The sequence below is a fragment of the Leptonychotes weddellii genome, unplaced genomic scaffold (genome assembly GCF_054177405.1).
Source record: "Leptonychotes weddellii isolate Sample4059 unplaced genomic scaffold, ASM5417740v2 HiC_scaffold_3666, whole genome shotgun sequence".
In the NCBI taxonomy this organism is placed as follows: domain Eukaryota; kingdom Metazoa; phylum Chordata; class Mammalia; order Carnivora; family Phocidae; genus Leptonychotes; species Leptonychotes weddellii.
Window position 1 is genome coordinate 1 of NW_027968744.1, and position 11599 is coordinate 11599.

At 44.3% G+C, this 11599-nt stretch overlaps 1 protein-coding gene across 1 annotated transcript; it reads right to left on the reverse strand.

The window, feature by feature from the left end:
• Nucleotides 1-1545: 1545 nt before the first annotated feature.
• On the reverse strand, nucleotides 1546-11296 carry LOC145719271 (phosphatidylcholine translocator ABCB4-like). The gene is made up of 6 exons (XM_081810766.1): nucleotides 11020-11296; nucleotides 8166-8312; nucleotides 7108-7212; nucleotides 5176-5253; nucleotides 3773-3856; nucleotides 1546-2517 (listed from the first exon to the last, which is right to left on the reverse strand). Exons 1-6 carry the CDS (start codon nucleotides 11266-11268, stop codon nucleotides 2290-2292), a joined length of 891 nt encoding a protein of 296 aa, XP_081666892.1. The 5' UTR covers nucleotides 11269-11296; the 3' UTR covers nucleotides 1546-2289.
• Between the last annotated feature and the right edge of the window lie 303 nt (nucleotides 11297-11599).

Sequence of the window (11599 nt, forward strand, 5' to 3'; positions counted from 1 at the left end):
GGGGGTGGGAGAATTCCAGGACCTTCTTTCTAACCCTCGTTCTGTGTTCTATCAAGAGTTGACTGAGTAAACAAAATTGAATTATGATTGATTGCTAACAACTAACATCTAAGGGGCGCCTGGGTGGCTCAGTTGGTTAAGCGACTGCCTTCGGCTCAGGTCATGATCCCAGGGTCCTGGGATCGAGTCCCACATCGGGCTCCCGGCTCGGCAGGAAGCCTGCTTCTCCCTCTCCCACTCCCCCTGCTTGTGTTCCTGCTCTCGCTGTCTCTGTCTCTGTCAAATAAAAATAAATAAAATCTTTAAATAAATAAATAAATAAATAAAAAATAAAAAAAAATTAAAAAGCCTTATTAGGTTTAAGTGGCTATTAAAAATAATTTTGGTCACTCTGAGTTATTCTGATTCCTAGAATGAGAGTATTAGCCAGGAGGAACACGGGACATTATCTGATACAGGTTCCCATTTCATTCAAGGGTGAAGGGAGGACCAGAGAATTTGGGGATCTTCTTCAGTATCCCACACCATGACTAGCAAGACCAAGACTAATAATCCAAGGTGCTATGTTTCATTTGCCGTAAGCTCATTACTAACTGCCCTACTCCAGCCAAAATTCTGGTACCTTTCAGTGTTATTAGCCTTCTTTAATCTTAACTAGATTCAAGATTTTTTTTTTTTTCATATAACTGGTCTAAGCAAACGCGATCTTCACTCTATCTACTGACAGTTCTCCCTTCTGAAATGTGGAAGGACCACGGTTCGGGGAGAAAGGAAATAAAAACCAAAGTATTTTTTCAGCAGTTAGTTGTGTCAAATAGAAGACCAGGAAATGATGCCCTCAATTACACACAGCCAGCAGCCAAGAGGATCTTCAAGCCCTATGAACACCCAGGGCTTCTCAAGTCCCAGAACCACGAAGTGGCCTACAGGCCTCTGGCTCTAAGGGGGGCAATGCGAGCTGCACACCAGGAGTGAGCGGGGGACCGTGGGGGGTGGGGGGCGGACACCAACACCACACTGCGGCTGATGTGGGTTAGGAGACCAGGGGAAATGGCTTCACTGGACATAACTAGCTTAGTGCAAACACGCTTGGGTGTAATTTTCATCTCACTCCTGACAAGACACACATCTGGAGCAAGTCACGGAACCTCTGAATGCCCTCTTCCATGTGCGGGGGCCCTCCTACCTGCCCCACCTCACATAACCATAGCGAAGGCCAGTTGCCCTCATGTGCGAAAGAGCTTTGTCTCGTGTGGTGCTGCAGAAACTCTATCCCAATTTTTATCGCTGTCTGCTTCCTCTCCTAATGTGTCAATAAAGGATACTATTGACACAGGAAAAATATTCCTGGCCAGTTAATTTTTTAAAGATTTTATTTCTTTATTTGACAGAGAGAGGCACAGCGAGAGAGGGAACACAAGCAGGGGGAGTGGGAGAGGGAGAAGCAGGCTTCCCGCAGAGCAGGGAGCCCGATGTGGGGCTCGATCCCAGGACCCTGGGATCATGACCTGAGCCGAAGGCAGACGCTTAACGACTGAACCACCCAGGCGCCCCTCCTGGCCAGTAGTTTAAATAGTTAAATGCATGTACATGTAAATAAAATGTTTCTATGTAGATTTAGATATATTTCAATACATATGAAGAGACTGCAGAGTCAAGAGCTTTGAAATCAAACCAGAACTTGAATCCCGGCCATGCCTTTACCTAGTTCCTCAAGTTCCTCATCTATAAAATTGGGATAACAGTAATAGCTGCCTCATGGGATTAGGTGAGGGTGTAATGAGCTGGTGCGTGTACCTAACACAACAGAGGGCACAGAGGAAGGCCCAAGTGAATGTTTGCCCAATTGCCACGATAGTTTGGAGCCACAAATCGAAGCATTTACTGCCATCTGGCGGCTACCCACCATAATTGTAGAAATCACAGCCAAGAAGGAAAGAATGATCTCCCAAGTACCAGCAATTAAACGATTCACTTATAGTCTCTGCCCTAAGGACTCCTCATGTAACAGAAGGGTGATATTTGTCTCAACAATGACACTGGGCTATTAAGTGAAAGGTAAAATGTACTTCGGATATTCAGAAATTCTAAAAACCACACATAAAGTGCTGTTTGACAGGCTAAGAGCCTTCCACTAATTATCCCATCATCAAGTTACCGGCATTAAGATTACAGTAAATATTCCATGCAGCGGTGACAGCTGTCAGCTATAGGGAGCACATTTAGTTATCCAAACATGCATTTTGGACGAAATCACCTAAAACACATGTCTAAAAACACTACTTATACTCACTGAAGCCTTATTTGACCCACCTTTCCAGCAGTCTCCAGTTCTTTTTTATCTCTTTTGGCATTTCCAGCCAACATTTTCATTTCAACGATTCCTGATACAGCAATGATGGGAACAACTGATAAAAGCAATAGGGTCAACTGCCAGCCATAGATAAAGGATATGATAATGCCAGTTCCAAGGTTAGCCGTGTTCTGTGCAATTAACGCCAACCTCATCCCAGTGGCCTGCAAGAGCAAAAGCAAAGGGGGAGATGTGTTTTAAGTTGCAAATGCATAAGCTGCAGTCTGAGGCTTCCCGGTCAGGGAGGAGAGGGCTGTGGGCCCGGCTTACATTTGCTCCCTTTCCTTGCAGTCAACCCAAGACACCCGTGCCTCCCTTATGAGGCTTTGCAGGTTTTTCTTTGCTCATGCCCTGCAGTTCTCATTCCTGGCCTGCCCACACCAATTCAGCCTTACAAAACCAGGTCAGCAGCTTGGGGAGAGGATGTGGGGCGCAGGTACTTTGGCACAAAGGCAACATTTAAAGAGAAAACGAACCCTAGTATACTCTGGTCATTTTAAGAACCCTTTGCTGCACATGGCTAAGAGGGAAATGTACACACCCCCAAGAGACCATCTGCTACAAAGTGCTTCTATCCTAAGAGACCATCCACCACCAAGCACACATGGAGCTGAATTACTGTTTGTAGGGCTCAGAAAAGGAGGGCAGGTGCACTGGGCCCTGCGGGTGACTCTCCCACCGCTTCTGATTCCGGCTTGGGTGGAAGCCGGCAGCTTCAAAGTAACAGCCCTCAGCTCCAAGGCTGGGGACCTCAGCCAAGGAGAACACGGCTGTCCCCAGAGACAGTAAGCCACTGAGGCTTGGGCAGATGACCCCAAGTAGCCAAAAACTTAGATTTAAGGGAAGGTGGTGGTTTGTGGTTGAGGTACGGGTGGGTGTTCCCTCACTGGACTGTTCCATTTGCGGCCGGCAGCCATCCCGTGGCCACGAGGCAAGGAGCATTAGGATGAAGCCCCCTCGGAGGACTCAAAGCCACTCAGGGCCACACACACACACACACAGGAAACTTGTGTCCTTCATGACATTTTTGAGTCAATGAATCAATCAAGCCTGAAGTCCAGCCTTCCTCTTAATGTTTAGGTCAGTTTGAGTTTTTCTGTCATTTGCAGCAGAAAGCACCTTAACTGATGCAGCTACGCTCTATGTTAATTCAAAACCACAAGGAAGGGGCATCCGGGTGGCTCAGTTGGTTAAAGTGTCTGACTCTTGATTTTGGCTCAGGTCATGATCTCAGGGTTGGGGATCAAGCCCAAGCGCCGTGGCTGGAGGGCTCAGAGTTCAGCGGGGAGTCTGCTTGTCCTTCTCCCTCTGCTCCCCCCACCCCGGGGGCTTACTGACTCACTCTCTCTCAAATGGATAAATAAAACCTAAAAAAAAAAAAAAAACACATTAAAGAAAAATAGAATGAAGTCTACATACTCCTTGGACCTGGGAGGCATCCATTGCAAGTCTTGTAGAAAGCACACCAGTACTATTTTTATGATCATCAAACCAGCTCATGTCCTGTGGCACAAAACACACCTTTAAATGAGTTCGAAATTAAAACAAGCAAAGAAAAGTAGATGAAACCTCCACAACCTTCAGTGCTGGAAATATCCACCCCTAACTTGGCCCTGGAGTTAGGGGAGAGGAGACATGCAGTGCAGAGCCCTGGTCCCTGACATGAGCAGGCACCCTTGGGGTCCACTAGGACCCCGGCTCCACACTGCTCTGCTGGGGGCCAGGGGATGGGGTAGGGCTTCTCTAGATTGCAGCTGTGCTCACACCAGCTGCACCTGAGGTGGGGAGCACAGGTGGGCATGCCGTCACCGAATCCTTACAACTTACACTACGGACACTTCCTCCCTGATGCGGTCATGACTGTCATAAAGGGGCTGGGGTTGTGCTCAACACAACTCTTGAAAATCTAGGCATGAGAAAATCAGCCCTAGTTTCTCACTGTGTTTTGTTTTTTTTTTAAAACAAGAATTGAAAGGTGTATGTTAAAAATGATTTTAACTATAGGCTACTCATCCATAGCACCTTTAGTTTCATAGAAAGTAATTTTCCCTACCTAGCAACACTTAAAAGATACTGGAAAAAAGTCTGTAAACTCAGACCTGCCCAAAATAGGATAACTGTTATGGGCTCTTTTGTGAACAGGAATATAATCAACTCCTGTGAAGGGCATAGGTAATATTCTGGCCCTCTCTTAAGCCTCCTCTATAAAAACAGAGAATTGAAATTTGCACATTTTCCCACATGTCCCACACTAGACTGTGGACTTCTCAATAGGGTAGATAATGCATTTTATAGTCCCAGCTACCAGCACACTGGTACATTAGTTGGTAATGACTGAGTGAATTAACAAAGGAATCAATATGAAAACAGAGCTCAAATAAGACAAAACCAAAACAGTTACCAACATTTGGGAAAATTGTTAGCATAGTCAATCATGAATAGTACCTACCACCTTTTCCTTTGTTTAACGATATCCTGGAGTCTCAAATGCCTTGCTAGGGCCCGCATAGAATCCAGAGAAGAGCTACAGGTCCTTGAAATGACAGTATCCACATGCATAGAAATCGTGGCAAAATAACCCCTCAAAGCTACCGAAACCAAGCCTACTCCCATGAGATCTCTGAGAAGACTGTGGATGTTCAAAGACCAGGACAGGATGTTCAAAGAACAGGACAGTGTGCTGGATGCTGGCCAGTCCCTGCAGGAACGCATGGATGGGGCAGGCAGGTACAGACGTGAATTACAGCACACCCAGAACAATAGAAACAGGCTTCGAGTGAAAGAAAGCCGGAGAGAAGGCATTCTCCAGTGCACACACCTACCTGTCTTAGCATTGCTCTAAACGCCAACGAGCGAAGCCTGGTAGTGAGGATCTCCCCAGCTTTCCCAAACATGAAGCCCTGGTTGAGGGGGGGAGGAAAAGCTATTGTGCCTTTTTGATCATTAGTATTCTGACCGAAGCAGGTATATTCACATTGACTTTTACATTACTTACATATTAATCTGCTATTCAGGTAACACAAGTCTATGACCAAACACCAATTCGAAGTCCCAACTTCAAATTCATGTACTACCTGATCATTAGCATGCAGAAAGAATCCTAACACCAGAAACCTGACAAAAGTCCAGTTCTGGCTTTGAAAACATTCTAAATCTATTTCCTTTTCCAAACTTTCAAGGACAACATCTCAGTAAGAACAATACCATACATAATTACAACTCTCAGTGTGTTCCTGATACTTCAGGCAGTTGAAAGCAGAAGTAACATAACTCTCTGCAGGGATACATTTTGGCTCCTGTAGTGGAGAGGGGAGGGCAGAGGGAAGGAGGATGCCTGTAGTAACAAGTTCCAAATGGGTTTGCTGGCTCTCTGTCACAGCTCCACCTACTCTCAGATTGGGGAACAACTATTCTTTATCCCCAAGCATTCCTGCCAGAAAATTTCCCTCTTTCTAAGCTATACCATGTTCCAACTGAAGAGCAACCCAGATGTCCACAGCTGGGCCTGCTTCCAGGGCCCCTGGGATGGGCGAGAACCTCCAGGCACACTGAGTGTTGGTGTAGGTATGGAGAGTGTGTTCTGGGGAGGACACATGAGGAGTCTTTATGAAGCCAGGAGGACGGGTGCTCAGAGCCTGGGGAGGTGTCAGCCCCAGGTGTCCGAGACTGGCCTGACGCCTCTGGTCTCCTCCTTCCTTGGCGGGCACATCGCTCAAGGACCGTGTGGGCACCGCCATCTTATGTGTCATCCCACTGTTGTCCCAGCCTCCAAAACACATTTATAAATCCAGCTCCACTCCCTAAATACACCGAGGCCTGGGGCCGGACTGCAGCCCTGAGCTACTATTAGTGAGGCAACGATTTCTGAATAAAATGCTTCCCTTGCTTTTCCCATCGGTCCAACAACGACAGAAGACAAGCACGCTGGACGGGGCTAGGAAAGGTCATTTTGCTGACACAATGGAGTGTGTTAGAAAGGTCCACGTGGTGCTGAGGTACAGAGACAGAAGAAATGTACTAGGAGTCTAGGTTGAAGAGGACAAACAGAGCAGGGCTGACTAGTTCACTCTGGCCAGGGCCACGGTGTCTAAATGCAAGAGAACACATGTTTTTTCATAGAGTTCATCCATCAAGGAGGAAGAAATCAGAGCAGTTACTTCATATTGTACACAGAGTCACAACAGAAAATACTGTTGTACTGACTTTTTTTTCTGGTTTATCATGAGTTTAACTGGAACTTATGTTCTCCTATGAATTCAAGTCTCTTTTTTTCCTTTGTAATCAGTGTTTGCTGTGGGCAAACCTGGAATGTAATAGAATTTAGCACACAGGGAAGTCACAAATCCTTCCGCTTAAGGACACTGCTCTCTGAAAGAGCCTCACACACTGCATTTGCAATTCATTTTTTTAAGCTTTTTATTTATTTGTCAGAGAGAGAGAGACAGAGAGAGAGCACAAGCAGGGGGAGCGGCAAGCAGAGGGAGAAGCAGACTCCCGACTAAGCAGGGAGCCCTGTGTGGGACTCGATCCCAGGACCCCGGGATCATGACCTGAGCCGAAGGCAGATGCTTAACCATCTGAGCCACCCAGGCGTCCCTGCAATTCATTTCAATCTAAGATTTGGAAGCTCCATTAGGTTTTGATTAACTGATAATTACTGTGTATTAATAAGTAATGACAATCTAGCTAATAGATAATTTATATTGTCTAACAGAATGTAGACTTGATGAGAAGATGAAATCATAGGTACCTACCTGAAGGAAGAAAGTAAAAAAGGAAATAATTCCCAGACCTAAAAAAAGCAATGAGAACATGTTGCATTTCTGCTGCTTCACTTCATCATCCCCTGGTCCAAAAACCTACAAAAGAACATTTAAAATGCCTATTTGGATTACAAGATCCTCTTCACTCTTGCCATAAAAAAAAATAACTTGAGTGTCACAGTTGAAACACGAGGCTTTGAACGTGTGTGTGTGTGTGGGGGGGGGGTTATTGTAATATATCTACAACAAAAAATTTACCATTGTAACCATTTTTAAGTATCCAATGCAGTGGCATGAAGTTCATTCACAATGTGGTGCAACCTTCACCACTACCCACATCCAGAACTTTCACATCGTTTCTGGTAAGTTCCTATAAACATCCCCCACTGAAGTTAACAACTGGATCGTCTGAGTCTTCTAGGTCTCTGACTCCCCAGGCCTTGGAAGGATTGCTCAAGCAATGATGTACTTGCTATTGCTTTTTGAATGCTTACTTCAAAGCAGACACTCTTAAACGCTTCACCTTAGAGTTATCTATATAATCTCCTTCCATCCTCAGCCATCCTGTGAGGTACGTTTATTTTAGAGATGAAGGAACTGAGGCACAAGGAGGGACAGCATCTAGCCCAAGTTCTGCACAGCTGGGAAGTGGCGGTCCAGCCTGTGCCGAGCACCTGGCCGCTCAGAGGCTGTGACTTGAGCCTGTCCTTCCTTCACCCGCCCCCCACCCTGCCCCCAGCCACGCTGTGAGCATGCATCTCGTCTCCACAGGTGGGAAGGGGATGACTGCCTGACCCCAGTTTCACCCCAATGAAGAGACATAACGAAAGGCCTCCGTCAGTGATTTTGACTTATAATATCATTAATATCCTAACTTGGAATGGGTTGAAAGGCTACTTTTTCTTTTGCCTCACAGCTTTCCTCAGAAGGGAATTTAAAACTTCGGCGTACTTTAATCTGGGGCTGCTTTACTCCAAAATGCACCCAGTGGTGAGGCTGGGATGAGAACGGATTTAACTCAGGCTGCTAAGCGATGTCTGCAAACTTACCGCTATCATTTCTGAGAATATGATGGAGAACGCCGGCTGCAGAGCCCCGTTAGCCATGGCGCACAATGTGCCGACCACAAAGTATGGCCATTCCGTCTCATTCAATTTCAAGACCTTCAGAAAAGACACTGGCGGCACATTTTCTTCCTAGAGCACACACACACATGCACACAAATACACACGTATCAGGACCAACTGGTGATGACACAACAGTTACCAGAGTGTGTAGACAAAGACAGCATTGCCCTCAAGGAACTTGCAGACAAGGCGCAGAGAAGGACGCGTCCACGTCCAACTACTGAAGAGTGAGACATTCTGTTATAAAACCCTCACACTGGCGACTGATGACTCGGCGTAAGCTGAGGGAGAGCTGTTCACCCGAGAAGCAGTCTCCATGGTGTCATCGGCCCATCTCTGTTCCAGCTTCAGCAGAGGGAGGCAAGGCAGGACAAAACGCTCTGGGATTTTCCAACTCCACTCAGGGATGATGTTGGGGTCCAAGGAGACAATACCCATGAACAGATGGATAAAGGTCCTTACAAATGTGGGACACCATAAGTAACCTGAGAACACGGGCCTGGTCTCCTCGCCCCCAGAACCCCATCCAGTGCTGCCTTTTTCTGGGACATGGTCTTCACTCACAAAATCAACTTAATTATGCCCATTTTCTTTTATCACTGTTCCTTGGCAGGCTTCTCCTATTTCAAAGCTTAGCTCGTTTTGTGATTTTTTTTCTTATGTATTTACATGCCTCCTTTTATAATATGAGTTTTGTTTTTTGTTTTTTTTTTTAAGATTTTATTTATTTATTTGAGAGAGAGAATGAGAGACAGAGAGCACGAGAGGGAAGAGGGTCAGAGGGAGAAGCAGACCCCCGGCTGAGCAGGGAGCCTGATGTGGGACTCGATCCCGGGACTCCAGGATCATGACCTGAGCCGAAGGCAGTTGCTTAACCAACTGAGCCACGCAGGCGCCCAATATGAGTTTTGTTCTTAAAGGTGAAGCGTGTATGTCTTTATATCCCTAGAAACTATCCCAATACCTGGCACATACCAGATTCTCAGCAAATGTCAAACTCAGTGCCTTCTCAAACATGAAGGATTTAAGTCACATAAACTACCTCTATAGTCAGAATATTCTCCTTTAGAATTAAACTAGATACAAAAAGTGCCTATGGAATCCCATAGCTTTACGGTCATTTACAGAGATCACGTTTGGGTCTCTATGAAACAGAGAACATAGCGGTAGGTTCTTCTCAGCTCTTTTTTTTCAAGCCACCCATTTTCTTTGTATATTCTCCTCTTCTCTTTTCTTTGTATTTTCTTTTCTTGTTTTTTATTTCTTTTCTTTCATTTCTTTTGTTTCTTTTCTTTCATTTTATTTTATTCCCTAGTTAGCGTTATCTTTAAGTTCTAGTCTCCAGCCTGATAAATGAGCGTTTTCCTCAGACTACTCTCTTCAACACACACAAACAGGTCTCCCCAGGTCCCTCTCATCAGGCTTAATTCCTCCCTCTCCTTGGGCACGTTGTCAAACCCCCTCTGATGGTACTTGGGACAATCTTATTGATTGTAGCATTTTCTGCCTCCCCCTCTTCTCTGTGCAATTCTTCAAGAGAAGTGGTCCTCTCAAATGCCAGACTCTAAAGACTTAGCAGCATAGCTCTGAAGATAAACGAGAAAATAAAAAGTGGATACTTCCACGGCCAAAAGGGGAGTAGGTTGGAATTCTTTATCTTAAGATAAAGTAACTTCAAAATAGTGTAACTATTACTCTTCTTTCCATAAATATACCAAGATTAAGACCTCTAAGAGAGCCCTTGTAATTTCTGCAGTAAATAATATTGTGGGCAGAGAAAAACAGAAGCAATCAATTCTCAGCAGGATTAGTTTCTTCAGGCCAACACAGGAGTAAAAATAAACCACATTTATCAAGTAACATCCAAATGGATTTTCAATTTCTTGAAATAAGAAAATACCTTTTCTTAGAATGGATTCCCTCACGATGATAAAAGTTTCTATTAACTTGAATTAATGATACCACAAGTCTTCAGATGGAAAGTGTTAAAGAACATACAATTTTGCTATTTTTGGACATTCTGCCCTTCTTCTTAGTAAGAGAATTCCAATCTAATTCAGAGTGGCAATGCGTAGAGTAAAAAGATTAGATTTTTTTTTACCTTCCCTTGTAGCTAGGTATGGCCATGGGATTAAGTTATGGCCAGTGACATGTAAGTAAAAGTATTGTCTGGAACTTCTGGAACATCTTTGTTTCTTCCTGCTGCTTGGACTGTGGATGTTATGGCTGGAGCTTCAGGAGCCCTTTTAGATCCTTGAGGATGGAGGTCACAAGCAAGCATAGTGAAGATAAGAATGAAAGGAGCCTGAATCCAAGGGAACTGTGGAGACACCACCACTCCAGTCTTTGGGTTCTTACCACTAAGGCTTTCTTAGGTGAAAGAGAAATGAAAACTCTTAATCTGTTCAAACTGATGTTATTCTGGCTTTTCAGCATAGACCATCAGAGGTAATCCTTCCTAACAGAATGCAAATATCAGGGCCTTTTACTGTAGCTTTATCTCTGGATCTCAAAGATGAATGGCATGTCTACCTTTAAACATCTAATCACAAAGACTATGTTTCTGGATCTATTCCTCCCCCACCCCCAGAAATCCACTTTTAACTGGAATTGATTTTAATTCATTGTCAACTGCATTTAAAAGTTGAAATTTCCTTTTTTCCAGGAAGGGTATCATTCAGAGTAGGAATCGTGTCTGCAATATATTTGCAAATGTAAGAATTTCAACAGCAAAACTTTACCATAAAAGATTTAATTTAAGTGAAAAACAACTTACGAGTTCTTTGGTTTCCACATCAAGGCCATTCTTATACTTCCGTGAATTCCTAAGGCTTTTATGAGTAGAATTCCTAAATATGCGAGATTTCCAGCCACTTGGAGCCATATCCCCCACAGCCTTTTCATTATTTAGTTCAAGGTCAAATTCTCCTGAGTGGATCTGGTTTCCTGATGTCTGAAAGAAGAAAATGTTAAGTTGTGCACGTGTGTGTCTCCAGATGGATATAACCTCCAAGTTTAGACCCATAAAGCCATTTTGAATATCACATGGGCCACGGCTTGTCTTGTCGATTCCCTAACAGCTTCTCAATCAAGATTATCTCGAACACTGTAAAGAAGTGTTTCAACACAGAAAAGCTGTGTTAAAGGTTAAAAAGGACAAAAAGGTTAAATTTCATTTGAACCATATAAAAATTGAAGAATAAAAGTAGTTCCTAAAAATTAAAAGGCAAATTTTCCATCATCTAGCAGGTACGTAGGAATTTTCTCTGCACTTGGGAATGCAGGAAACAAGTCATGACCACCACCAGAGGGAAGAAGAATAAACAGAAGTATTACTGAGGGCTCATTTTTAAAGC

Coding starts and splice junctions, on each gene's coding strand:
- LOC145719271 (XM_081810766.1), bottom strand. CDS start 11,268: ATGGGTCTAAACTTGGAGGTTATATCCATCTGGAGACACACACGTGCA. Junction 5,254..7,107: donor TTTTTACTTTCTTCCTTCAG/GTAGGTACCTAT, acceptor CCCCTCAACCAG/GGCTTCATGTTTGGGAAAGC. Junction 3,857..5,175: donor TTAGAGCAATGCTAAGACAG/GTAGGTGTGTGC, acceptor TTTGTGCCACAG/GACATGAGCTGGTTTGATGA.